The sequence below is a fragment of the Colletes gigas genome, unplaced genomic scaffold (genome assembly GCF_013123115.1).
Source record: "Colletes gigas isolate AHSC1104 unplaced genomic scaffold, ASM1312311v1 Colletes_gigas_Sc00004, whole genome shotgun sequence".
Taxonomy (NCBI): domain Eukaryota; kingdom Metazoa; phylum Arthropoda; class Insecta; order Hymenoptera; family Colletidae; genus Colletes; species Colletes gigas.
This window is the reverse complement of record NW_025106633.1, coordinates 2,806,214-2,833,743: the sequence shown is the minus strand read 5'-3', so window position 1 is coordinate 2,833,743 and position 27,530 is coordinate 2,806,214. Positions and strand designations below refer to the sequence as shown.

Below are 27,530 nucleotides of genomic sequence, written 5' to 3'. Positions count from 1 at the left end.
TATTATGGTGGCCATTATGGTGGTTCCAACCCTTCTAAAGGTTAAGAGCAGGCCTGTGAAGAACGTTGTAGGAGGTCGCGAAGTCTCATCGTCGACAACGATGCTCTTCAGAGCGGAAGGGAGGTCTGTGTATCGTGTTGGAAGTAGTCATTTGGCTTCAGCGTGACGTCGCTACGCGTACAGGGTGATCCTTAATTACATGTTGATACTTTAAGGGGTAAATAAATCTGGAGCACGAAATGTTACGGAAATGATACGTGAATGTAGGTTATACGGGCTTTACTTTCCGAGCCGCGTTTGTATAGGGTGTGCCACATAATTTAATCGCCTTCGTTATGTCCCTGGTTTTAGCGAACCCGCTTAATTTTCGTTGTTATCAATATTTCGCTTCGGATAGTCCCGCAAACTGATTATAATTCTTTTCCTTTGTGTTTTGAAAATCATCTGTATTTTTCGAACGAAACTATAATACGTTTTCATTTATCTTTTAGCACTTAGACGATTCCACTGAACGGAACAAAATATTTATTCTCTCCGTCAGAATTAACGATACGCTGGAAGAAATTATTCAGCAGGAATACTGCGACGTTGTACAGGGCATGAAAAAAATATTAGCCATGGTTCTCAGGAGCGAATCTACGCAAGCTAGTTAAATAAAAAGTTTCATCGTTCGAATTGCGCCTCTTAAGGACCCCGTCTTCTTCGAGGACACCCTGTATATGATGCTTATGTTTCTTTACACAAAGATGACGTCCACCGATGCGCTCGTATCGACAATCGTGCATTCCGTTTATCTGTTTCCCTTCACCAGCCACTGTTTCGCGTAATCCGAGCGAGACCGGATGCACGATATCTCGGGGGTCCGAGGCTTTTAATAGAAATTTATCGAGGATGCAGTTAGAGCTACATTGTTCCTTCGTTTATTGAGAATTGCAACCATAACTTTGGAGGAATAATTTATTAAACTACAGTTGGAGTACTGTGGATAACTGGATTATCTTCACAACGCTAGAGATTGTTATCCTCGGTTAGCAACGAGTCCCGTCCCTGCATCGAGGCACTCGGAGCGTCACCTGTAAACGATATCGTACGTGAATCTTGAACCAAAACTGTCCTCGATCATTTTCGAATTCGGTAGTTCGAACGACGAGACCGTTTACCAAGAGAAAATTTCCTTTTCCTTTGTTTTCGTATTAACAAATACATCGCAGCGGCGGTCCCGGCTACAAGAATCGCTATACATCCGATCCCAGCCATGGTGACGTAATTAGGCGTCTTCGTGTAGGCCGTGTAACATCTTGTGTCTGGAAAAAAAAATACGAATTCGCAAAATGGAAAACGAAGGGTTCCTCTATGGTCGTATTTACCTATACTTATTATACACGCGATCGTGTCATTCGCCGCGTCGTCGTTTTTGTATCCATCGAAGCACAAGGTCTGGTTACCGATCATGCCCGCGCAATTGCTGGAGCACAAAGTGCTGTTGGCAAATACGCTGGCAACCGTGTCGTTCACGTAGCTCGCGATATTCGTTCTACGAAATAAATGGGTGTTCAAAAAACGAAAAAAAAGTCGTAGATTCGAATAGTAGCTTCGACATTTACAGGTTCGTTCGTTCGGACTCGGCGTCCATTAACACGATACAGAACGACGGTTCGTCACAATACGATCCTTTCCATCCAAACTGACATTCGCAGACAGCGTTTTCGACGATACACGATCCGTGGCCGTTACAATTATTATCGCACACACTGACGCATCCAACTGTTTCGTTCTCATTTTTATCTTTGGCGAAACCAACGTCGCACACGCATTCCCCGGGCGACGCGCAGTTTCCGTTGGTACAGTTCTCACAGTACGGTTCGCAGACGGTTTTGTTTTCCAGTTTGCGTTCCGAGGAAACGTATCCCTCGTTGCACAAGCAAACTTCCGGTTCCACGCAGGTACCTATCACCAGATACGTTGACAATTATTATTTGTTAAAGAGAATAAAAATTTCAGCATACCGTTCTCGCAAGACGCGCAGAAAGGCTTGCAAAGTTGATTCGCCTCTTTCTCGTAGCCTGGATTGCAAACGCATACGTCTGGGGACTCGCAGGTACCGTTTGTGCAGTCTTGTTCGCAAACGGGTTCGCAGGCGAACGCGGTGGCGTTTTCGATAGAACGATAGCCAACGTGGCATCGACAGGTGTTTGGAGCCACGCAGATTCCATTGTCCCCGCAGGATTCTTTGCAGATGGGTTCGCAAACGTTGGAAGAATTCTGCGCGAAACTGTAGTTCTCGTTGCAGGCGCATTCGTTCGGCGCGGAACAATATCCGTTCGTGCAAGTTTGCTCGCAGATCGGCTCGCAGACGTCAGAACCGTTTTCAGAGGTAGCGTAGCCGGGCTTGCAGCTGCAGGTGTTGGGAGCGCTACAGTATCCGTTGATGGATGCGCAACTCAAGAAACAGCTCGGCTCGCAGACGTTTGGGTCGTGTTGCGATCGTTCGTATCCAACGTGACAGCTGCACGAGCCCGGAGAAATGCAGAATCCGTTTATGCAAGGGTTCTCGCAGATCGGCTCGCAGACTGATTTCATGTAGTACTCCGCCAACTGAAAAATTCAAGCGGGAGTGGAAAATCTTTGATATCGAAGAAACGCGAATCCCGAGGTGAATATGATCTGCAAAAGGGTTAATTCGGATTTTGTTAAGAACGAGAGAGCCGGACCATCAGAATTTTGATCGTCTATCGGTTACCTGAGAATAATTAGCTTCGTCGATGAGCTGGTAGCCCTCGAAGCATCCGCAGACGTTAGGCGCGATGCAGGCACCGTAAGGGTCGCAGGAGACCTCGCAGTGGGGTGTGCAATAGTGTTCCATGGTATCGTCGCCTTGGAAACTATAACCTGGTTTGCAACTGCAAGTCCCTGGCTCCGTGCAGATTCCGTTTACACATGCTTTCTCGCAGATAGGCTCGCAAACGTACTTGGATTCCGCCGTGAGTCCGTATCCGTAGTTGCATTGGCAGGTCTCGGGCGCGATGCAAACGCCTTCCACGCAAGGTTCGCTGCAGATCGGCTCGCAAATATTTTCGTCGTTCAGTTGATAACCCGGCTCGCAGGTACAGGTGTATGGCGCCGTGCAATTGCCCAACTGACAAACGGGCTCGCATATTGGTTCGCAAACAAACAAGTCGTACCGACTCGGCTGATAACCGGGATGGCAACTACAAACGTTAGGAGCCACGCATAGGCCGTTTATGCACTCGGAAGTGCAGATCGGTTGGCACATCTGTGGATAGTTCACTTTCGTTGCGAAACAATTTTATTTTTACAAAACGAAAGTTTGAAAATAATGTGATTTAGATCACGTTGCAAAAATCGTAGTTGCGACTAAAAATGGACAACTTACGATCAAATTCCAATTTCTAAATATTTGCCATTGATCTTTATACAGACACACGCAAGTATGAGAATAAATAACTCGAGAAATATTGAAATCTACCAGTACGCAAAGTTAACCCTCTACAACCCCAATTATGTTTGGCTTTCGAAAAAGATTAAATTGGAAGATAAATTTTATTAAACACGAATCTTGAACTACACCCACCCTAGTATAATATTGTAAAATAGTTGTCTACCGATTGTTTGGAGGCCATATTATTTCTTTAAAATCACAAGTACGCACTTCCGAATCTGATGTCCTGTTGTAGTTCTTGTGGCACGTGCACTCGTTGGGCGCCGAGCAGTAGGCATTTAATTTTTTGCAATCCTCGTTGCAAATCGGTTTGCAGGTGTAAGAATCTGCGTCCATTTTATATCCTTCGTTGCAGTTGCAACTGTTCGGCGTGTAGCATGTTCCATGTTCGCAGTTAAGACAAATTGGTTCGCACACGTTGTTACTAACTTGTTCGTAATACATAACACACTCGCATTTGTTGGGCGATATGCAGTGGCCGTTCACACAATGGGGGTCGCAAATGGGTTCACACTCGCCGGTACTCGTTTTCCTGTATCCTGAGCAGCACTTTAGAATTATAGAGCTCTCCATATATGTCTGAAATCGGTTTTAAACGAATGAACCATCTTGCCGTGCGATACACGGTACAACGAATCGCCTAAAATGCACGAAAAAGTCAACTTTGAATACGTCGATCAGAATAGCTTTTCTACTCTTGACGAAAAGAAAAATGATAAGATCAATCCACCTTAGTTAATTCGTGGTCTCTACACTGGAAACACTTCCTTTGCCTTATAATATGGTGTGAAACGTATAGTTTGTATTACGAGCCAAACGTGACGAACACGAGTCACGCTCGCGATGCAGATCATGGTCCAAAGATGATAAGAACGAGTCGCGTTCGTAGTAAAGCTAATTGCACTGTGTTTTTAGCGACGAAAGAATTAAAAGTTAAAGGAATTAACTCTTTACACTTTCTTCTTACGATTCCGTTGAATCGACAAAATTGAATCAAAGGATTTTACTCGATAATTTTATCATTGACACGATACACGGTTTTAAATTGAATTTCAAATTATCTTACACAAAGAGCATTAATTCCTATTTTTTATTTTTTAATTTATTTCCTAGGATTTGTTTGGAGATTTAATTTTCCAATTACCTTTTTAAGATACGAACGAAATAAAAAGTAATATCTGTTATGTTTAAAACGGGCGCATGTCTATTGTACTCTACTAGTACGAAGATTTTTTCAAGCGTTTCTGGCGATTCGTCCCATTTTCGTACTTCATAGAATATCGATTTTAAGTGGAAAAGGTATTTACCTGTTTCTTATAATTCAATCGTCGTTTGGTTTGGTAGAAAATGCCCCACTTTACCATCCTATACGTCTCGTAATACGTTACGAGTCGCGTCGCCGGGTATCTAAGAACGTACAATCGTTGTTTCCGTTTGAGTCGAGCGTGAACGAAAAAAATAGTCAAAGACAATGGAAAGTACGATTCCAATAAAATATGCACTCACTGAATTACTTCGCTGCAAACTCCAACTTCCGTGTCGGGTAAGGCCTCGACCATAGACTTCATGGCGATAATTTGTAACGAAAAACTAACGAAAAGTAGGAAGCTCGCGACCGTCATCCTGAGGGCCAGTCGTCCTCTCGTCTCGCCGAGTGTAACAATCAACGAATGATAGGAATACAACTAAATCGGCTGGCCAGATTCTGCATTTCACTGGCGCCTGTCCCTTCCCCTCCCTACGCTGAGTTATCGTGTCCTGTGACATCAGAGACCACACAGGATGTTAGGGGATTCGTCGGACGCTCGTTATCAACGTTTGCATGATATTCCTTTAACTTTATTTACTCGTTAATTGTACAAAATTACATCAAGATCTTCCGCCGCTGATAACACAATCCAGCGTTTCGTCGTTGATTCTTTTCATTCGTCCCCGACTCGCAATCGCACAGCCTATTCGCGCCGATATCAACGCATCGTAGTTCGGAAACAAGAACAAAGAAAAAACCAACTAAACAGAAGAAAAACGTAGCAGTCTATACATTCGGAACGCATCTCTGTCGACCCTTGACGCCAGTCTCCTTCGTGTATCCTGAGTTGCATAAGCAATAATTGGGCGCGGTGCAGGTGCCGTTTACGCAACCGTTCCTACACACGGGCAAACATCTGGATCGCGACGGATCCATCGGATCCATCGTGTATCCGGGTTTGCACGTGCACTCGTTCAAACCCGTACACACCCCGTTGAAGCAATAGTTCTCGCAGAGCGGTTCGCTCGTCTGTTGTCCCATATATCGGACGCAGGTTCCCGTGTTGGGGTCCGGGATGAACCCTGACATGCATACGCAATGATTTAGCGCCGCATTGCACATAGCGTTTGGCTCGCAACCGTTTGGGCACGGTCCCGGGGTTGGAGGGGGAGGTCGGTGGTCGGGGCATCTACCGGTGTCCGGATCAACCTTCATCCCGTAATTGCATAGGCAAAAATCGGGGCCCACGCAGACACCTTGGGGCCCGCAACCGTTTCTGCATTGGAACGAGGTGGGGGCCGGAATGCAGCGGCCGGTGTCCGGGTCCACCCGGTAACCCAGGTCGCAGACGCACCGATTCGGGCCCGCACAAGTGCCGTTCGCCCCGCAACCGGTCGGACATTCGGACCTGATGTTCGACAACTCTTCGAGTGGAGCGCACTTGCCAGTGTAATCCCTAGCGAAGCCCGTGTTGCAATTGCAGAGACCCGGGGCCACGCACTCGCCGTTCGCGCAACCTTGGGGGCAATTTGGCACGCATCTGTTGCCTTCGAGAAGGTAACCCGGTTCACAGTCGCAGACGTTCGGCGCGACGCACTTGCCGTTTATGCAACCACGAGGACAGATGGGCCTGCACACGCCTTCCACCTCCTCGTAGCGCAACATACAGGCGCACACGTTCGGTGAGAAACAGTAAGCGTTCTGCTGGCAGGGTCTCTCGCAGTAGGGCATACAGACGCCATTCTGCGGGAACCATCCTTCGGGACAGGCGCAGACGTTCGGCGCTGTGCACTTGCCGCCTAGACAACCTTCGTTGCACCGTGGCTCGCAGCTACCGGAAGTTAAGTTGCGCTCGTAGCCGTCGCAGCAATCCAGAATCGTGATCCAACCGTTTGTCTGTTGATCAAAATTGATATATATATATATAATATATAATGAATATATATATATATATATAATGAATCATCCGTACGATTTACCTAATTCCCTCTACTGTTTAGGTTCTTGGCTCGTTTAGGGGCTTGATGCTTACCCAATAATAACCAAGAACCTAAGAAGCGGTGGGGATTACGTGGATTGAATCGTTTGTTTTGTGGGTAGTGTGGCATCGTCTCATCTTCCAATAGCACGTAGCGCGGACGTCGTATTATTTAGACATATTAATCGGTGGAAAACTATAAAATCACCTTTCGCAGATTTATTCTATACATATTTACCTTTTCATTCCCGTTCGTCGAGGGCAGAGTGTTGTGAGGGAACTGTCCTGTGGAGTTCAAAGCCAGCGCATCCGCGTAACTGAAACAGTGCATACGTCGCGTGAAAACATGGGCGAACTCGTGAGTTCGCGTTGTCGCAATAACAAAGAGCAAAGGTCACGCGTCGTAACTTATAATTATTTAAGTGCTAACCACTTGTAGTATAAATAAGAAGAGTACGCGTTACCTTCCAAGCGCATCGATTAAGCTCGACGTTAAATCAATATTATTTTTACAACCGACACCACGAAAATTTACATAGGCGATCGGAACGTGTGAAACGTGGCATTACTCACGGTATCGTCTTGTAGCAAAGTTCAGCTTGGATGGTGCTGTTCACGAAGCCTGTCTGATTCAGTCGACCGCCTTTGCCACCTTGATGAGCACGATGACCGCCTTTGACGCCTTCGACCGCCAAGGCGTCGGTGACCAGGAACGTTAAAACGGTCCCACAGACTATCAGCGATCTCCGCATGTTGAACGTGCAAGCGCGAACGAACGACTGGTTTCTTATTTTCGTGGCGCGCGTGATGACATCTTCTCTCGATAACACCGAGGCGCTGGGGTCACCAGTTACCATTTTCGCGATTCGGCTGCGTAGTTGTTCGCAGAAATGTTTATGAATCGGCCGCAATACCGTGTCGAAATTGACCGAGTTCATAGAAATCGCTTCCAACGTCAGCGTCAACGTCAACTGATTTTTCTCTGACCAGCTTCTTGGAACTCGCGAACGAAAGGAAGTACCCGTCGTAAATCGGCATCCAGTGAGTCCCAAAATTTGGGACTCACCTCCTCATTCTTCAAAGTTAACTCTCGTGTCAATTATCAAGCACCCCTATACCCCTTTCTTGAAACGTAACTTGGAAAATTTGTCATCGTTGATACACAAAAAAATACATCGTCCATTAAGAAAAGAAATTAATTGAGACAACTTTTGTCATAGACTATTTCTACTTTTAACAATAAACGGGATCTAGGTGACCCGTTTTAAGTGCTCCGCCTTCTATAGGAGAATAACTTATCGTAAGGTCAAGATAACGTAATATACTTAAGCACATATGTGTACAACTATCGGAAGATTAATTGCGGAACACTGAAGTTAAAGAGAATCAGCGCATTTAAAAGATATACAGGGTGTAACATATGGGACTTGAGCGTTGGAATTGGGGACACAAAACAATGAAACGCTCATATAAACATATTCCATGTTCGAACTTCTTTTCTGGTTATAGTTGTTTTTGTACGATGTTTCTTAATCGCACACTGCGCTATAACTGATTCTACTGTTTGTACACAGTGTTCGATAACTTCCTGTTTTCCTTAATGAGAGATTAACAAGCCAATTTTATGAGTTCATATAAAAGTGACAGATAAATAAAAAACTTAATAATATTGTGTAACCTTTCGACTTGGTTTGAGTCCTCTTCAAAATATATAGTATAAGACAATCTACAAAATAGAAAATAATTTTTAAACAACGAAGAAGGAGAGAATCGATTAAGTCATTATACATAGATTGATTTTCACGAAATAATTAATTTGTTCATCGTCCATTATACCTTTCGGTCCGTTACAGTTTTTATACTTTTCTCCTTTTAAAGTAAAATTACTCGTGATTCGCTTTTCGTAATAATATTGCATAATTTCTGTCAATATTTTTGTTTTGCAATACCGAAGATGATTCAAACTCTAAGTCGAGGCGTTTGACAATGTTCGTGACTCAAACCGGAGTCGGTTTCATTTTTTTCTCCCACAATCGAAGATGTAGAAAACGTTGCGTCGTTCATAGTGTCCGTATAGACCAATAAACAAATTAAAATTTTTCGATGAATAAGCACCGAGATGTTATCGGTTCGAAAATACAAGGAAGCGCTGATAACAACTTCCATGAACGATCGTTTGATTTCCCAACGGAAGGTCGATCAAGCGACGCAATTGATAGGTGTCCAGCAGACGCGTTTCCGAGTTGACTCGAAACGATAGAAACGTTCCGAACGTATGGCTCCTGCATTGTCGGTTTTATGTAATCCACCGATACCGCAGCTTCACAAAGGATGCTGTGCTGGGCGCGCGATAAAGCGTCGAGGCGAGGGTCCGCGAAGCGCGATGGCCACTTCGTTTTCCTATTTTAAAACTAACGATAAGCATTCGACCATCCGAACGAAGCTTGTAGTGGTTTGAAAAAAACAGGGGTCCGGAAAAAAGAAACAAAATTACATTAATTATAGAATTATTTCGTTGACCAACAAATTTTCTCATTTTCGTTTCAAGAAATCCACGTATATCCTTACGGAAGATAACAACATACAATTTCGTTATATTATGTTTTATTATTTTCATAGATTGGAACTCAATTTGTGGCTTTTTGCTCAAACGCAACGAATGCCATCAGTTTTTAAAAAGATTGGTAACTGAAGATGAAAAATGGATTATGTACAGTAATGTAAAACGCAGAAGATCTTGGACTAAATAAAATTAACCCCTTGGTGTACAATGACAAGTCGGTTCACCATAACGAAGCTACGTTAGTCGTTAAGTCTAATATATTAAAAATCAACGCATTTTAACATTCGCGACGAAAAATTAAATATAGTCTATATTTGAAAAACCACTTGTAATTAAATTGTACGTCAAGGGGTTAAGTACCAGAAAAGGATTATATTATGGTGGATATTATAATACGGTGACTATTAATCGAATCGCCGATTGTCGCGAGCGATTAATTTCAGTATTCGACGGAAGTTAATCGACGACGAATGCTGACGACTAAATTTTTAATCGCTTCGTGTAATCGATGAAGTTAATGAGGATAATTAGACGATTAGAATTGAACATTGAAGCGCACCCGATCGAAGCGTACCATATTCAGCGGCACGCAATTCGCTCTCGTTGCGAAGTAGACTCGCTGGCGTGCAAACAAGGCGCGATTATCATCAAACGTTATTCTAATTACGCGTTATCGACGCGGAGTTCTTCTTTTTCGCTTTTTTTTCTAGTCCGCCGCGATGAAAGCGCAGCGTCAGACGAAATCCATTACGAATTTATATTATTATCAATGATGTCAGCATGCAAACGCAGGCTCGGCGTAGCCGCTGAGCGATTTCCTTATCGGCTTTTCTTGATACGCGAGCGTCGGACGCAAACTTTAAACAGAAATACGAAGCAAAGATGGCTGATTCTGAGTACAGGATGTTCGGCCACCCCTGGGGGAAATTTTAATGGGAGATTCCAGAAACCAAAATAAGACGAAAATCAAGAATACCAATTTGTTCATTGAGGCTTGGTTAAAAAGTTATGTTACGTTTAAAATGTGGTCGAACACCCTGTATAGGAATCGATGGAAAAAAACCATAAATCGCTTCTAGAACATGGATTTTCTAGAAAATCGTTTCAGGATCGAACACTGTTCGTCAGATTCGAATTCGAGCTTCTTTGGTATCTAGCCTTTATATTATATTTGGCCTTAATCTAGATTCAGTCGGTGGGTCTCTACAGTCATCAGACAGCTTTTCAACGGGAAAATCTCAATGGTCGGGTTGACATTGCGACGTTACATTATGCAGGTAGACGTTCCATCCTACATTCGTTCACAATTCGCATTGTTATTCGTACTTATCGAGATCCATTATTTTTTTTATTTGCACTTCTGAAGTTTATTTTTGTACCTGCACGGAATAGAACCTATACACGACAAGCGTTCGCGTTGATACACTTAATTATTCTGCTTCTTTTCACGTGTGCGTTTGTTTCTGTTTGACTTAAATTCCACTCTATTTTCATCCCTTTCTTAATTACATGATCCATGCCTGTATTCTAGGTTTTACCAGACAAGAATACGTCTCGTTCGTTGCTTTGAATTATTTTCTAATTTTACGAACACAATCTAGGGAGTTCTCGTTTGATCTATTAAAGGAATCAAAGCGTACAAGAAAAAGTTATTTAGAATTGGGTCCTCGATTATACATACAAATATAATTAAAATCTGCGAGGCTTTCTAAACAATTTCCTATGTTCGCGAGAACGTCCCTAAATCGTAAACAATATAAGCTCGTTCTTAAAACTAACACAGTCTTCAGATTTTCGAATAGTTGCAACCCTGTATAAAAAGTATCTTCTCATTGGGCGTTCTCCGTGAGATAACAACCCTTCCAATCGCAACAAACGTCAACGGGTCCCGCGGAAAAGTTGTCTTGTCGGCGTTGCACGCCTCGGCGGATAATCTAATCGCGACACTGGCAGCGATCGGCGCCGCTAGCGGTTTTTCTGAACAACCGAGGACCGATCGCAGTCACGTTCAGCCTTGCACGCTAGACGAGTCCGCGTAAGGTCGGAAACCGGTCCGATCGGATTTTTCCCGGCTCGTAGACGAACCGACTTCGTTCACATCCGCCTCCGGAATTGCACGCGAGAGCGTGACTCGAACAATGGCACGCGAACGCCTCCGGCGCGACAGTTCTTGCTCGCTTTCTTCCGCGAAACCGTTGCTCGCGTGGAGGATAAGAAACAGGACCTGGACTCGCCGGCTTCTACGATTCATTTTTGCCCCGATCCCAATATTCGATAGGTCGATCACCGCTATCGATCATCCCTCCGGTGGCTGGGGAGGGCTCAAATATTCCGATCACGCGGTCTTGCTGGATCGCAGCGGACTCGATTGAAGCGGAATTTCGTCGTAAATGTGTTCCGTGTTCGAGTCGAAGTCTGGCTGCAGGCTAATCAGCGTCGCTGGCGGATGATCGTACTGGTCGTCTTGCAAGAGGCCTGAAAAAAGAGCTCGTGTTATGGGAGTTCGTTTTTAATTATAGAATATGGCTTCTGACGATTTTTCCGACGTATCCGGTACATGGAAAGAATACAAGCAAAAGAAAACGAAGACAAGAACTCTCTAGAGTCGTTAAATCAAAAGGAGACAGCATGAATTCGTAATTATGACACGTTATTGAAATAGAACGCACGGAAAGCAATAAGGCGGAGGAATTTCCATTGGTTCTTCGCAATAAGATCGTCGTGGCTATTCGTGTAAAGAGACCGGGACTAATGAAGAATACTCGAAACGATCGCGTACCGAAGTGTAACAAGGAATTTTTAATGCATTTGCGTCATCAAAATATTGCGCTACTTAATTAATTGCTAAGGTCAGGGAATACTTTTGCGTACACCCAATATTCCAGAAATTCTCCACGTGGTTCGTATCCAGATTTCTTTTTAATATCCGGGAGTTCATTTTCAACCGAAACAACTATATAGTTGGCGAAACACATAAAAGTTTGTATCATAGAAATCAGGCATTGGGAAACGCTTATGTAAGTTTTCGCTGTCCTTGGTTCTCGAGTCCGTCTCTGTAACATTTTTCACGTATTAGGAAACACTATGTCGATTTAATGCTACTTTAATATTAAAGAGAAGATTTTCAACGCTCGTTCTCTTCGCTGAAAAGGTAAATGATCACGCGTTGATCTCCACTTACCACGTAGATTGCCGGATATACGAAAACCGATGGTGGCAGCTCCGTTGGCATAGTTGCATGAAGGGTCGGTGGCAGCTCCGTTGGCATAGTTGCACGAAGGGTCGGTGGCAGCTCCGTTGGCATAGTTGTACGAAGGGTCGATGCTAGCGACTGTCAACATCATCCCCGGTTCTGGGGACGAGGTGAACAGGGGACTCAAACGGACAGGGGTTTCTGTAATTTTAGTTTAACGAATTAATTAAAATTCAAGTCTCGTTACCTTGCTCGTACGATTTTTCCAACAAATTATTTGTACGTCATCGAATTAACGCTCAGAGTAAACGACACTTGATCAATTTTATTGAATTATATAAGTCGACTTGTGTTTTCGTTGTTTCGAAACCGATAGCACAACAGCCTCGAACTCCTGCTTTCGACCACAAGACACGATCCATCGACCAGAGGGAGTTGCCGCGAGGACAATTGAGTTATGTGTTTTGTTCAAGTTAGCCAGTGTCAGAAAAGTTTGAGAAACACTGTGTTATACAGTGAAACTCATCCCTCGAGGGAAAAGGGAAAACGCGTCGCGACGGAACATTCTAATCCTCTGTGACTAATCCACACCTCGGGGCGCCGGTTGTCGGAACGTTTCAAGATGTTCGCTGTGATAGGATTACGGTAGACAGGATGGAGGTCAAGGACGTATCCTCATCGAGAAACGAGAAGACCGGGATCCCGCGGAAGAATTATTACAGTACTCACGTGGAAGTGTGCTGGTGACTATCGACGAGATTCTTCCCGAGCCAGAGTTCTCTTGGCCCTTGGTCTTCTCCACGTCGTAGATCGACAGTCTGATCGTCTCGAAAAGTTTCGAACGCATGTGGAGGATCATCGCGACCGCCACGGAGGTCAGACCCAGTGACACGATCGAGGCTACTACGATTAGGGCAACGTCCAGGGGAATCGGCGTCGGCTGAACCTCGTCTATTCGAAATTTTCAGACGAGAATTATGTTTGCTTGATTTTATTTTAAAACTTGATTTGCAAAAAGATGAAAAGGTTAATTTAGAGAGCAATTTTATTACGGGTTTAGTTTCAATTATTATTTGCAATTTTGGAGCCCAATTATTTTCTCAAGCACAATTAAAAATTGCTACACGCGTCACAATTAAATTCATCGGCCCGTGTTTCGTTTTGGGTATCGGTACAGAATTGGTTGGAGTATCCGACTGCCGTCGTTACCTTTGTGAACGTTTTTAACGTAATTCGTTCTGGACAAGGCGACGTCGTGCAAAGAGACGTTGTCGTCGACGTGCCTCAGGAACGGATTTTTCATCGCGAGTTTCCCTCGGTCGTCTTCCAAGTTCCTCCTCCGCTCCGGAACAGAAACTAAGACGATCACGGGCCTGGCGGTGCTCGAGTTCCCGTCTTCGCGAGCCTGTGTCCTAGTTTTCAAACGATCCGGGGTCGAGGCGATGGTAGTTTCCACGCTGGTTGTTTCACGAGGATTATCCGTCGTAGATAAGATCTCGAGGCTGGCTGCAATCGAAGAAATTCAATTATCCATCGAAGAAGTCAGTCAAAGAATGATTCGAAAAAGATTAATGTAGAACTTTCATTACTCCGACGCCCTACTACAATATCCGATCATTTTCTTCCCCTACTTTACATTTTAATCTATACCAAAGTCACCTTACATAGAGTGTATTACCGAAAAGGAGCCACTTAGATATCTTTCTTAGCGACGATACAAAAGTTTTACAATTTTTTAACAGAGTCCCCGACTCGACAGCAAGAAAAGGAGCAGTCCTGTACTTTGGACAATATATGGTCTATTGTATTTCAATCAGGACAGTAAATGAGATTGTTCCAAGATCGTTGCACAAACTCGCAAGTTACTCGATAGCGGTTTCAGGTTGTTTAAAGATTCCCTGTTGCAGCGTTCGCGGGACAAATGTTTACGGTCGGATGTATTATGTATTTAGGACCACGACTTTCGACCAACAGTTGCATCACGCAAATAAATATTTCGCCTGGAACTGAATTCCCTCGGTTATTACCTTCCGTCGTGATTTCTGTCGTCTCGGGAATCTGCGAGGATTCTCGGTTGGCAGCGAAAATCGTTGCAACAGGCGGACAAAGGCCCGTCTCTGGGGAACATTTATGCGACGAATTCTTACAGTCGCATGGAAATTCGCACTCGGGACTCCAGAGATCGTCCGGACATGTTTGATCGCACCTGGAATAAAAACAGCGATCACAACAGAGTTATGGAAGTACCTGTCAAGCTTGTTCGATCAACAGGTTGTGCGCCGTGTTTATGTAATTCTGTGACAAACTAGGTACTACGCGGAAGTCGTCGAACGTGGACGTAGGAAGAGTTTTCCAGAAGGGAGTTTGTTGACAAAAACTGTTTGGCAGAATGCAGCTTCGTAAAGCATGCCTCGATAAACGTAAGGAGAATAATTGAAAACGGAGCAAGAAAAATGAATAGGTATTTTTGTTCGTTCGTTCGTCCGTAGAGTTCTACCGGAATTTAAAATAAGTTCAGTGATTTATAGATGGAAACGCGTATGCCCAATAGTTTTCTCCCAAAAAGAAAAACTTATAAATTCTCGAACGGTCCCTTCGATTATTTCGTTGCATAATTCCACCAAAGTTCGTTTCCATATTCATGGGTGCTCCACTTTTCTTTAATGACGCCAATAATTGCTACATCGTGTACAAGAATCGAACAGCGCAATAACTGGGCATTTCGAATGCTACAGGTTTTACAATTCGGTCAAGCGATGAGGTTTGTTTAATCGACGTTACTAGTGTTTTTGCACGATTTCTACCGTTCCCTCGGCACAGGGAGAAATCTATAGGTTGCTGACATGATCTTACGTTGGTCCGTGTAACCCTGACGGACACGCACAGCGTCCATTCGCGGGATTGCAAGGTACGTCCTCGGGACAGTCGCATTTCTCTTTGCACTGGGAGCCCCACGTGCCTGCTGGACACACTGCGAATAAAACAATGCCTTCGTTGTAAATCGTAACGTTTAAACAGAGTTTCGAGCATTTATCCTCGCCACTTTCCGGGCCGCGGAACTCCGGTTCGATTTTTATGTCGAATAGCTCGAACGAAAGTAACATTTGGATTCTCGGAGCAACTTACGAGATGGTTCAATTTTCCCTCTTAGCATAGACCTTTTCCTGCAAATGACGTTTCAAGATACGTGTTTAAACTTAAAAAAATGCTCCACGTTGTTTCAAGGCGTCTACTTGTACATTTTAACGTTAAAATTTTATACAATTGCCTTGTAAGCTAGATCGAACGTCGAAGAGGCGAATAGAGTCGAGAGTAGGAAAAGAAAACAGAGGAACGGTATCGAGCCATCGGTTTCAGAATCGCGCAACGATCGCGTGAAAATTATTCGGCCGTTAGCGCGCGTTATTACGATAGCAGGAAGGTCGGCCTGTTTCATCGAGCGTGAAATATATCCGCTGTGGAGTTTCGTACTCTGCACGCTTCAAGGTTCGTGAAGCTTCTGTTTGGTTCTGTTTCAGAAACGAGCCCGGGGCGTGAACGATCGATTATTACAATCTCTTCCCGATAACGAAGAGAAAATGAGTCGGTCGACCGTTTCATAGAGATCGGACGCTAGATCATTGATGATTTGAATTATGGAGTCGACGAGTTAAACGACCAATCCGCGATGACACAAAGAGTACATTTTTCGGTTTTTCGAAATTTCCTTTTATGCATTTCATTATTTTTAATCTTGTTGTTCCGTTTGGCTCGAAACGAATTTTTCACGTATAAATAATCTAAGGCCATTTGTCTTGCAATTTTATTGAGTAACGTTAGATAAATGTTAGACTCACCGGTCGTACAGTTGTCTCCTCGATATCCAGGATTGCACTGACACTCGTTCGGTGAGATACAAACTCCGGAGAGGCAGTTTTCGCATAATGGCACGCACCTGATGCCAATCTCGTCGTCGTTGGATGAGATCATTTTATAGCCTCCGCAGCACTCGTTCACACTCCTGGTTTTTGACTCCGTCTGTAAAGTTTGGAACGTTAAATCTAGAAGGCGTAAACGCGCGGTAAACAGACCAGACTGATGCTAAACTGCATTGTGACAGAGATTGTAAGAATCGTGACCAACTCTTGTGGCGCACTGATAGGAACTAAAAATTCATTGACGATCGTGATTTGCTGTCCGCGAGCCTGGTTCGTAATGTTTACGTTTGGACCAAAATCTTTATCACGAGTCAGACTCGTTAAAGTACGGGAAGAAGTTAAAAAGATAAGTATAAAAGTTCGCGCTGCCCGGTAATCCGACAAGTTAATAAATTTATCGTTGAACGAAAATCACGTTATCACAACCCTTTAATTTTATGTCCGCGTATACTAAACGATAAGGAGAAAGTTCTGTAGGACAGTTTCTAAATAAATTTTTATGGTCACGTTCTACCGCATATGTCAGAAAATATTATAATTATTTATTTCTGTATCTCAAATATCTTCAGAAATTGGTGATAAACTTAAAAAGTGGTCGGAAAGAGATGCGTAAGAAATTTATTTATTTTAAATCTTTTTCTTTCGTTCGAGAAATTCTCAAGTAAAAAACATGAACACGGATCATTCTATTCCGAACTCTGTTTTAATTGTCAACCGGTAACCTGTCACCAAATTCATCCGAGGAATTGCATTTACTTTTATTTCATCTGCCGTATTTGTCGCTGGAATCGAAGGAAAACGGACAGTTAATTCAAATTGGATACGGTAGGCTCGTATTCAATAAACCAGAGAACGTTCCAAGTTTCGAAACAGCGCGGCAGTTAAGGAAACGATAGGGGAACAAAAAGTAGGCCGTCTAAGCTATGAAATTGACGCGTTTTGGCAGCGAGTATCTCGGACCTTTGGACGGGATCCCACTTTCCTCCGGGGAGGGAAAAATGGCCCGCTGGAAACGGACGTAACGACGAAAACGCGAGATTCCGATCGCCGATAGGAACGAGAGCTGCTGCTCGCGATGGAAACGAAAGCGAGCGGAGAGGCGAGCGTAAAACGTGTAACGGTTTCGTTCGTAATCCGTCGTAAGTGGATACGCGCGAGAAAACCGAAGTCCACGTCCATAAATTAGACGTCGTCGCGCCTTCTCTCCTTCTTCCTGATCGCGTTCTCCGCTCGTGATTCTGCCCCGCCGTTTGATGGAAACGATCGTTTTACACGCGAATCTGAGCGTAACGATTGCACGCGTGTGTTTTCCTTTATCTTCGATCGCCCGTGCTCGCGATTCCGTGGAAAGAGGTTTCAATATTTTCGTTTCTGGCGTTACTCTAACACCTGGTGGACGGTTTAAGAACATTCCATGAATTTAAATTTCCGCGTGCATAGTAATACGATCAAAGTCGCGAACGGCGCGGAGAAAGTGAATTGCAAGCCCATTAAAAGGAAACTGGTCATTTTTGCGTGTCAAACGTCATCCTGGACGGGATGATCGTCCTTATTGCATTCTTCCTGAGCAAGAAATTTAGTCGTAACTCGTCGACCGACATTATCGACGGTTCTCAGATCGCTCGGGACGATAAAGTCGATTAACGTTTACAGGGCGATGCGATCGCTCCCGCTACGCTCGGGCTTAATGTTGCAATTAATATCTCCCTCTGGACCGAAGGAGGAACTCGTTATGCAAGTAAATGGCACGCGAATTAATCACATCGGTTGCCATGCGACTAGACGGAGGAAGGAATATGATTGGGAATCGAACGCGGCCGATCGGGTAGCAGAACCGTGTTCGATCGGTACGAGAAAAATCGTGACCACCGTTCGATTGGGATTGGAAAAGGGAATCGAGTCGGTTCCTCGTCATTTCAGTGCTCCATAGATCATTAATATCTTTCACTTTTAATGAGATAGCCTTCTTTTCTATCCGGGAGTCAATTCTGTTGGTTAAAAATATCTGCCCTGACCGAAAAAGACCGGCAGAATCAACCTTTCGCAAATTCGTTGCTTTTATTTCTATGCGATCGGTTTTTTCGTTCGAAAAATTCCAAATAAACAAATATTGATAGCAATATTCGTTTCTTTGCAACATTCTTGAATTTTATAATACCTGTTTCGAAGAAGAGTCTGCACAAAGGCCGAAAAAGGTCAAAGCGTGATAACTGCCCCGATCAGCCATCGAAACGATTGGTTTTTAATTGTATCGTTTCGGCGGACCTTTCAACATACAAGTCCATTACACGTTTCAGGCGTAACGATATCGAACGGATACCGATTTCATTTATCCCCTGAATCGCGAAATATTCGTTCTCATAGATCATTCGGGCAACGGTCTCATGCATGGAGTCGACGCACGTAATCCTCGTTGGACGATTTCCGTCTTTCTTGAAAGTTTTAACCGCGGCATCGCGTATTTCATTTCCTGCGATTCGTGTCTTTTCATGAAGCTAGTTAGGCCCATACGGGTGCTCGAGTTTCACCCGTACCCGCGGGCCCAATTTATACGGAGAAACTCCTAATTAATTGGGGCCGAAAGAATTTTTTCCCCGAATTATTTTTCCGGGTTTCGGCGCGACGGGAACGTTTAATGAAGACATTAACGATCCCGATCCCCGTTAAGGTCGAAATCGACACGCGCGGCGGCGCAGCGTTTCCCTTTTTCACGCGCGCGATATACCGGAGCCGTCGATTACTTTTTCTTGGTACAGTTTGCCTTGTTTGAATAAACGACTGCCCGTAATTTACCGGTCGTACGAGAATCGAGCGAACATGGGCCCCCAGCACGCAACGGTGTTTCCTTTCTTTCTGGTAAATCAACAGTAAGTCGGGGATTAATTTTCTGCCGTTGCGTGTACATTTTCTTCGCGTCGAATTATCCAAGTTCCTACGAGCACTTAGAACGATGAATTTTGCACGAGCAATTGCATAGAATAAAGTGTATCATATTACTTACACGGAAAGTAACATTATTTCTACGTATTCTTTAGGGGTGTTTAAAGACTTGCACCAAGCTTTTTTCCTAGTTCAAAGTAGTATCACTTTCACAAGTAGTATCAAATAAAACTGGTCAACGTGCTAAATTATTGTGTACACTTAAAGGTACCTACTTTTAATTAACCAAATCCCCCTGTTTATATTTGAAATAAAAAGTAGGTAAGATTTTCCATTTCATGTGTACGCCACTGATAAGAACGTTAGCTCGCTGATAAAATGTATGATTCGAATACTTTAAAGTTAGAATCTTTAAAATCTTAATTGCGTCTAGGGTTAAAGTTTGCTGAGTCCGCCTGACTGGCGAGTACGCCAGAAAAACTAGGACGAAACGCCAATTAATTTTTGCAACTTTTATTTTAAAGTCCCAACCCCGTCGGAAATTATGTAATTTATCGAAGACTTTTCTTCCCGAGTTAAAATTTTAAAAACGTAGTCGAGTCATTGGTAATAATATGTTCTCTTTCGAGTCCGCAAATATCTTTGTCGTTCGTTTAAATAGCAAAGCATTGAAATATTCGATAATTTTACCCTTTATGTTACAGAATTGAAAATATCCCAGCAAATCCAAGGAATCTGAAATATTCGTACAACGCGTTTCCAATGGTCGCTGTCTCGATACTTTTCTACACAGCATGGTAAGTAGAATCGTTTCAAGTAACCAACAATGCACGGTCCCATTTAACAATCAAGTGTAAGTGCATATTGCATCAGCGCTGTTGCGCTAGAAAGAAAAATGGTATCATCAAACGACAGTCTCCATTAAGGGATTCAACTTCGTTCTACTTCAATTTGTTGTATCTTGGCTTAGAAAAACGGCTTGTCCCAGTTTTTCTGCAAGTGTCCCATTTCGAGCACAATCTCCGAACAAAGTTACTTTGCATATGTTATCTCTAGAGTCTAACAACCGTTTTACATTTTAACGCTCCTGTAAATTACGCATAATAAAGCGGAAAGAATTTTGTTTCGTAATGATAAATAATTAACGAGAAACCCTGAATAGAAAACTATTTAATCATAGTTTCGTTTCACTTTTTATCGATTGAAACGATATGACAATTGAATCTACCTTTAACGCGTGTATCTTGGAATAAGTGTTGTGTACTAATTTTTGAACAAACCCACATCCGTGCTCCCGTCTCTGCTCAAATCGCGAACAGGAATTGTGTATTCTCGTTCCCACAGATACGCCACTCGGACGAGGAGTGTTAAATTATACCACGGAGATAACATAATCGATGTTTTTACTAATGATTCCTCTCTCTTTGTGTAACGGGCGAACGAACGGAAAACGTTCCCCGTTGATCGCGTTGCATAACGATCGGGCTGGCTCGATTCAAGCAAAGAATCAATTAAGTGGGTCCTAGATTACCGTAATTATCAGTCGCGACAGTAATCACGATAATATTTATGATTTGGGAGCAGAACGTGGCACGAACGCCGGGTTCGCGCAACACCTGTCCTCTTCCTTCGGTGTTCGATGAAATAATTGGCTTCTTAGCTATTATCTATAGACCCGTAAAGTCGATTCAGTTGCTCGCCGGCTGTCTGCGAGTATCGAGCGGCTGTAAATACGTAACTGCCTAAATGTTGTGCAATTCTGATGTTTTCTATCGTAGAAAACATCGCGCGGCCTCGAGACGTCGAACGGCAACTGCCGTGTCCGGCGCGTTACTCCGATTCCAACTATCCTTTTCCCTTCCTACGACGCCCTGTTTTCGCGCCCCGTCGTGTCGGAACGTGCCATTTTCTAGGGCATCCTGGTGCTTTCGAAAAATTCCACCGTTCCTTGTCGCATTTTTGCACAGTCGTCTCGCCGTTTACACGCATCAAACGGTCCTACCTCCGCTTCTGCAACGCGTTCAAGGTCTCCTCTTTATTGTCTCGGCAACGCCCCCGTCGTATCGTTAATTCCGCTTTTTTATCGCCACCGTGCGGGGAAGAGAAAGGGACAATCAGCAAAAATCAGTTTACGCAGACACGCGAAGCTACCGGACATTTTTTTTTGGTTGGTGGAGTCCTTGGTCCTTATTTTCCTCGAAGCAAATGATTTCATCTTTTCTTAGAGCAGTTGTAAATTAACGATTATCGAGTGTAAATGTTAGCTATACGAGAAAATATATGGAAAACATTCGATGAGGTTTCCCTTTCGAACTTATCGAATACAATTCGGTTGTGTCTGTCCATTACACACTGTTTCTACTTGTGTTGGTGTTTTCAAGTAGCAACGTACGGTATTATCTCTTCTCCGGCGATCTTGCTATCTCCTAATTACACTACCAATTAAAATAGATAAGCACCGTATCGCTATCAATGTTTCCAACACTAACACAAGTAGAAATAACGAGTTATGGACAGACATGATAGTTGTACCCGTGCCCAAGCTTATTCGATAAATGTACAGAATCGATTTCTTCAGGAACGAAACTTTCTAGCAGAATATTTCGTACAAAAACTTTTCTTTATTTTAGTTTTAACAGTTAGCTTGTACAAATGGCCGATCGTCGATCTAATTCGGTCCTCCGCGTACAAAGCGTGATTGAAATCGCTTCCCATAGTTCGCCAATTGCCATTCTCATCAGTGATGATTATTCAGTCACCGTACCGAGCCTATTTTCTCTCACTGTCAATTTCTCGATTACCATTTCTCGGTCGATTATGCGATCAACGCGTACGTGATCGGCCCGAAGAACACGGAAAACAGCCTCGATAGCGCTTTCTGCACGTGATCGCTCAGCGTGCTCCCCAGGAATTAGGCGATATCGTAGTGTATCGTGACTGCAGTGGTGCGTTTACGACTGCAGGAGTTTCTTATTTAACACGTTGACTATCGAGCAAAATGCGACGACTTTCTCACCGTGCCACGGTCTACATCGTTGTCGTTGTCCTAACTGCTACACGAAACATATAAATTCTTTCATAAGATTGTGATATATCGCGTTCCAGTGTTTCTCCAACTTTGGCTTCCCACAGGTTATCTCGATAAAGTACGATTTTCAGTGGACCACGTAGAGTATCGTTCGATTTTTATACTTTTATAATTCTTTTAATTTTTAATTTCTCTGAAATGTTTTTTTGTCGTGTGTAATTGTAATCTGTAAGATCCAGGGGAAAGAACGAACTCTGCCAAGTTAAATCCGTGATATTTGAAGAACATTACAACGATCTGAAAAAGCGTTGGATGCATATTACCAACGTTAGAGTTCACTCAACTTTTTTCACGTCGGTGCTCTAGGGTTAATGGAAACAGGTGGTTCCCAAAAAAGTGCGTTTCGTCCTAGATTGCTGTAGGAGTCTTCAGCGTGTCCAATAACTCTCGCTTTCGACGCAGTATGAAGTGATTTGCATAACAAAACTTGCGAGAATTGTCTAGGGGCTGATTAATTCTGCACGGAATGAATTTCGTTACATTGTCTGTGGAATTTATAGTCTCCAGATAATACTGCTGTATAACCGAGTGCTTAAATTGTTTCCCATAAATTTTATCAATCCTCCACAGCGAATGCACAGTGATTTTTACCGAACCGTTGTGATATTTGTTGAAAAATTCAATGATTCTGTATAACTATTGTTGGATCGGAGATCATCCATGCCCGTAGAAAAGGAATCTATAACAACGGAATACCAGCGGTATTAGCAACGGTGGCTGGCAATTCGAAGAACGTGGGTTCGAATTCTCGTGTCTTTCTTCTCTTTCCTAACAAATTTACGGGATTCTTGGAATATTTTGCAAAATTAGACGTTAGTGTTTAAATAAGCCAATCGTGATTCAGTGGTGGCCAATTTCGGTGGTTGAAATTGTACTTAATAAGCGGGAATTTTGGTCGCGGTGTCTAGGCGCTCGTTGACTTCCCTGAGTATACGATAATCATCTTCCTTCTCTGTCAATGGCTCGACGTTTACAATGCCATCAGCCATAGAGCGTCGATCCTCGTTCGTCGGCGTCGGTATTACGTTATCAGTTGCATCCTACTCCTGCGCAACGCGACGTCGATACGCGAAGCGTCGTTGCAACGCCTGACGAAATCCACGATGGTCGAGCGGAACCGACCAATCGACAAACATATGCTAATTGCATATTTTAACACGTTGACCGGTAGACCAAATCCGTGAAGTTTTCTACGAGATTAACATTTCGCTCTCCAACTGTTTTCAATATTTATTTATTTATTATACGGGTATAATACATGCAGAATGAAATAGAATCGATATCGAGACTTGCAATATTATTTATGGTGGGTATTTAATTTTGTAGTCTCGTCTAAATTCGGTTCTATGAGTGTTAAGAATCGGAACGTCGAAGAGAGAGGCTTTCCGGGTCAGTTTTGTGGGCTGTGCGCTCGGATTTTTCGATTCACGGAATTCTTGCGAATCCGGGATCCATTCGAAAGTCGATTTTCCGCGTTACGATGACGTTATGCAACGGCTACGCGTAATCCGGAGCGAAATACGCCGTGATGTTCCTACGCAATAAATATTAAACCCGCTCAAGCCGTGAGAGACTTGGGCAACGATATATGGCGAGCGTTCGATGCTACCGTTGGAACTGCCGTCGTTTCTCATAAGAATATGGTCTCATTGTCGGTGTAACGCGTACCTGGGTGTTCCCTGTACACGTTTCTGCTCCTCGGAAGATTCTAAGAACGTCCACGACGTTCCAAATATGGATTGCAACGGGAGAAGGAATTTAGATCCATTAGATCATAAATAGATTGCAATTTGATGAGCTGATAAAAGTATGTTGCGCTCTGATAGGCTGAGCTTGTTCTATACTTTATTCAATTACCTAAAAATCTGGTCAACTGTTCGGTATTGATCGTAGGACGCGTAAAGAGGTTCGTACGCCCACGCACGGAATCCGTTTTGCGCGAGTCTTCGTAGGTGCGTGCCGCGTTTTCTCTCCGACGATACGCGATTTTCCATTCCAGACCGTTATTGCGTTAATAAAGCAGCCCCGATTGCGAAACGGCGCGTTTAGGCGAGACCTCTTTTCTCTTCCGGCAATTTGATATCGCGAACATCGCGATCGTTCTCATGTAAACACGCGCAGAATGCGATACGGGGGTCTGATACGCGTTAATAATCATCGCAAGGTTGCAATTTGTCCAGGCGTTTGGCAATTTTTCTCGGAAGCAGTCTCATTACGGGAATAAATTCCTAGATTACTCAATGATCGACCATACGCGTAGCAGCGACGTAAGAATTTTTGAAAGTATATCCCACACCCTGTTTCTTCAAATGTCTTATTGGCATATGCACTCAATTCGCTTTTTATACGTCAGACACGTTCTAACGAGCTCCGCGTAAAAAACGATTTATTGCTTATGACAAAATAATATATTTGTTCCGCGAGTTTGAAAATCCGGGCAAAAAGTAAAAGGGAACGATTTAGAGAAGGAAACGTTTTTTCGAGCTGTACTCGATACCAAGGGTTCGATGAAACGTACAATTTTTTATTGGTTTCGATATAACAGTTAGTTGTTCTAAGGGAATAGTTGCGAAATTTTGATTCCACCCATTTTTGTATAATCAGGGAACTTTTACTTTCTCTGCGTAGTCTGCTTCGAAACAGTTAAAGAACGAAAAATGATAAATATTCCGCAAACTTGTAGAAATAAGGTCTTAAAAAAATTTCGAAACACACTCATCTTTCCAGATCGTTAGCGCGACGAGCCTTCTCGAAGCAGAAAATTCTCGCAAAAAGCCATAATTAGCTCTTTTTTAGACCGTGTTAAATCGAGACCGTGTAAAAAGAGATTTGATCGCCAGGTTTGTTCATTTTATCCCATTACCATCCGTGAAATCGCGTCGGTTCGAAACGGTACAAAGCATCTGGTGGTTCGGCGGTGAAACTGCTTTTACTGTTTAGATACGGGAACGCCATGTTTGCTCCAGTTCGATCGCATTTGCATCGAACACCGTGCTCGCTTTCTTCCGGTGGTAATACCTTGCACCACGCGTCGATGGAGATCGTGCGAATTACGTAAGAGCGTAAGAACGAGCCTCGATCGAAGCTATTAGCTACCGAAATCGTGCGACGGGACCCCCGTAAGATCGGCGAGATAAATCGTTAAACGGCACAAGAATCTCGGCCTAATTGATTTATCTTGCCCGGATGGCAATTAATCGGACGGTGTTCGCGCGTATCGCATAAATTAATCATAGATCGTGGGGGCGACGTTGGCGCGTTTTCCGCGATGGAATCTCGCGGACAATCGCACGCCGGCTACGGCGTTTTGTTTTTTTTTTTGTTTACAGCAGAACGCGTATTACCGGTTACAAAATGTATCGAATCGTTCCGCCTCGCGGACGTTTAACTTTCTTAATTATGTCGGACGTGGTACGCGCCCCGACCGTTCGAGCTAATTATTTCAATGGCCGCGGCTACTTTCCGCGACAAAAGAGGAAAATTATATCATTTGTTAATTAACGAACGCTGACTGCTACAGGAACTTTCTTCCGATCGTTAATCAACCGTTGCGTAATTCGGAACCGGAGTTTCTCGTCCGCGAGTTCTTGACAGAGAAAACGTATATTACAATTTTTATTTTCTAACGAAAAAACACGGCAGTGTTTCGATGAAACATAGAAGTTTGTCTTATTTAAGTATAAGGGTAGTTTAAAAATTCTTTCTTAATTAAGATACACGTTAATACCATAGCATAAATTGCTAATAAATAATATTTATGGGTTCTGAAACGCGTCAAATTGATAGGTTCCCGTAAATCTTGCGTTGGCAACCTGTTTGTTTACAATGCTGGTCACTAGTGGCCACCACGGCAGAATTTCAATTGGCAGAGTAATGGACGATCGGAACAAGTTCTTTACTAACCCATATTCGCAGCCAGTTTTCCGCACAACACGTTAGGAAATGTATCGTGAGATTTATACAGGCTCGTATCGCAGTAAAATATTGTTCCCGACGCCATTACGTAGAAACGTTGTTAATTTCGTGTCAGCGCCGACCCACGAGATTTATTTAATTATTTCCTGGTTGGTCGTTGGCGCGGCGTGTTAGCCAATTCGGTGTCTTATTAAAAGATATTAACGCCTTTATGATTCATGAGGCCTTTTAAATGTCTCAACGCGTTAGTTTGATTATGTCGCGGCCGTTTCCAACAACACGTATTTTTGTATATTATAATAAATTTTTATAATATACAAATTTTTGTATATTATAATAAATACTGTGTATTATAATAAATACACAGGCATCGGTGGATTTATATTGCGAGCCCGTGTGTCCATCCTGCTCGTTTCCCTTTCGTTCTGCGTCGCAGGAAAGGCTCTTTCGACCCGAGGAGATGAGGAATTGCGAAACCCGAGGTCAAACGCGTCGACTTTTTGCGTTTCACTTTCCTCGACCCGAGTTGCATCTTCCGTTCGATTCGAAAATCGGTCGACTCGACCAGAATACTTAAGCCAATCTTAGGGAGAAGGTTTTAGAAAAACTGTCCCAGTTAGGATGGCCACGCAGCAGCGAGTTCTATTCGAAGCTTGGACTATCGATCGTACTCACCTTCATGCGATATCGTTTCTTCGTCTCGGTCCACGTCTTCAAACACCTGGGCGGGAACTGTAGGCACCAGGTGAACGTATTCACGGTAACCGGCTCGGTGTACGTTTCCATCGAGGTGACCGTGTAACTGCAAACGTTTGATCAATTAACTTATCCGTTTCTCGCGGCCGATACCCTTATCGGGACGGCGTCGGTATGTTGCAGGACGGGGTGACCGCGTAATGAACGGTGTGGGTTATTGTCAAGGCTCGTCCGCCAATGCATACCGATCCATACACCGTAAAATTTTGTCTAGTCATTCCGCGGGCACGAAACATTTCGACTCCTCGATCTACTAAAAAAAAAAGACACCCTCCATTTCTGGACACACAAATTTCTCAACAGTCCACGCGAACCGATAGAAGAGGATTCTGTTGGATGACCATACTTCTGTTATTACGCGGAACGTACCGAGATCTATCGTATTCGTTAAATTACGTACTCGAATTCTCGCCTGAATTACAACGATACTCACTTTTCTATTCGCGGGCACACGTTGCACACCGAGAATACCCTCGAAGAAGAAAATACGATCAGCACCAAGACCAGCTGCCAGATCCTCGCGCCGTTCAT

General features: G+C 43.5%; 1 protein-coding gene across 1 annotated transcript; it reads right to left on the bottom strand.

The window, feature by feature from the left end:
- Positions 1 to 583: 583 nt before the first annotated feature.
- On the bottom strand, positions 584 to 27,530 carry LOC122405111 (fibrillin-1-like). The gene is made up of 22 exons (XM_043409624.1): positions 27,433 to 27,530; positions 26,919 to 27,045; positions 16,280 to 16,460; positions 15,297 to 15,414; positions 14,471 to 14,649; positions 13,653 to 13,949; positions 13,173 to 13,394; positions 12,432 to 12,644; positions 11,590 to 11,725; positions 10,932 to 10,990; positions 7,261 to 7,753; positions 6,926 to 7,004; positions 5,502 to 6,605; positions 4,967 to 5,145; positions 4,768 to 4,867; positions 3,671 to 4,039; positions 2,741 to 3,274; positions 2,007 to 2,595; positions 1,605 to 1,947; positions 1,368 to 1,534; positions 1,161 to 1,304; positions 584 to 1,073 (listed from the first exon to the last, which is right to left on the bottom strand). Exons 1-22 carry the CDS (start codon positions 27,528 to 27,530, stop codon positions 1,009 to 1,011), a joined length of 5,796 nt encoding a protein of 1,931 aa, XP_043265559.1. The 3' UTR covers positions 584 to 1,008.

Coding starts and splice junctions, on each gene's coding strand:
- LOC122405111 (XM_043409624.1), bottom strand. CDS start 27,530: ATGAACGGCGCGAGGATCTGGCAGCTGGTCTTGGTGCTGATCGTATTT. Junction 5,146..5,501: donor GACAGAGATGCGTTCCGAAT/GTATAGACTGCT, acceptor CAGCCGATTTAG/TTGTATTCCTATCATTCGTT. Junction 1,074..1,160: donor GAAAAGGAAATTTTCTCTTG/GTAAACGGTCTC, acceptor TATCGTTTACAG/GTGACGCTCCGAGTGCCTCG.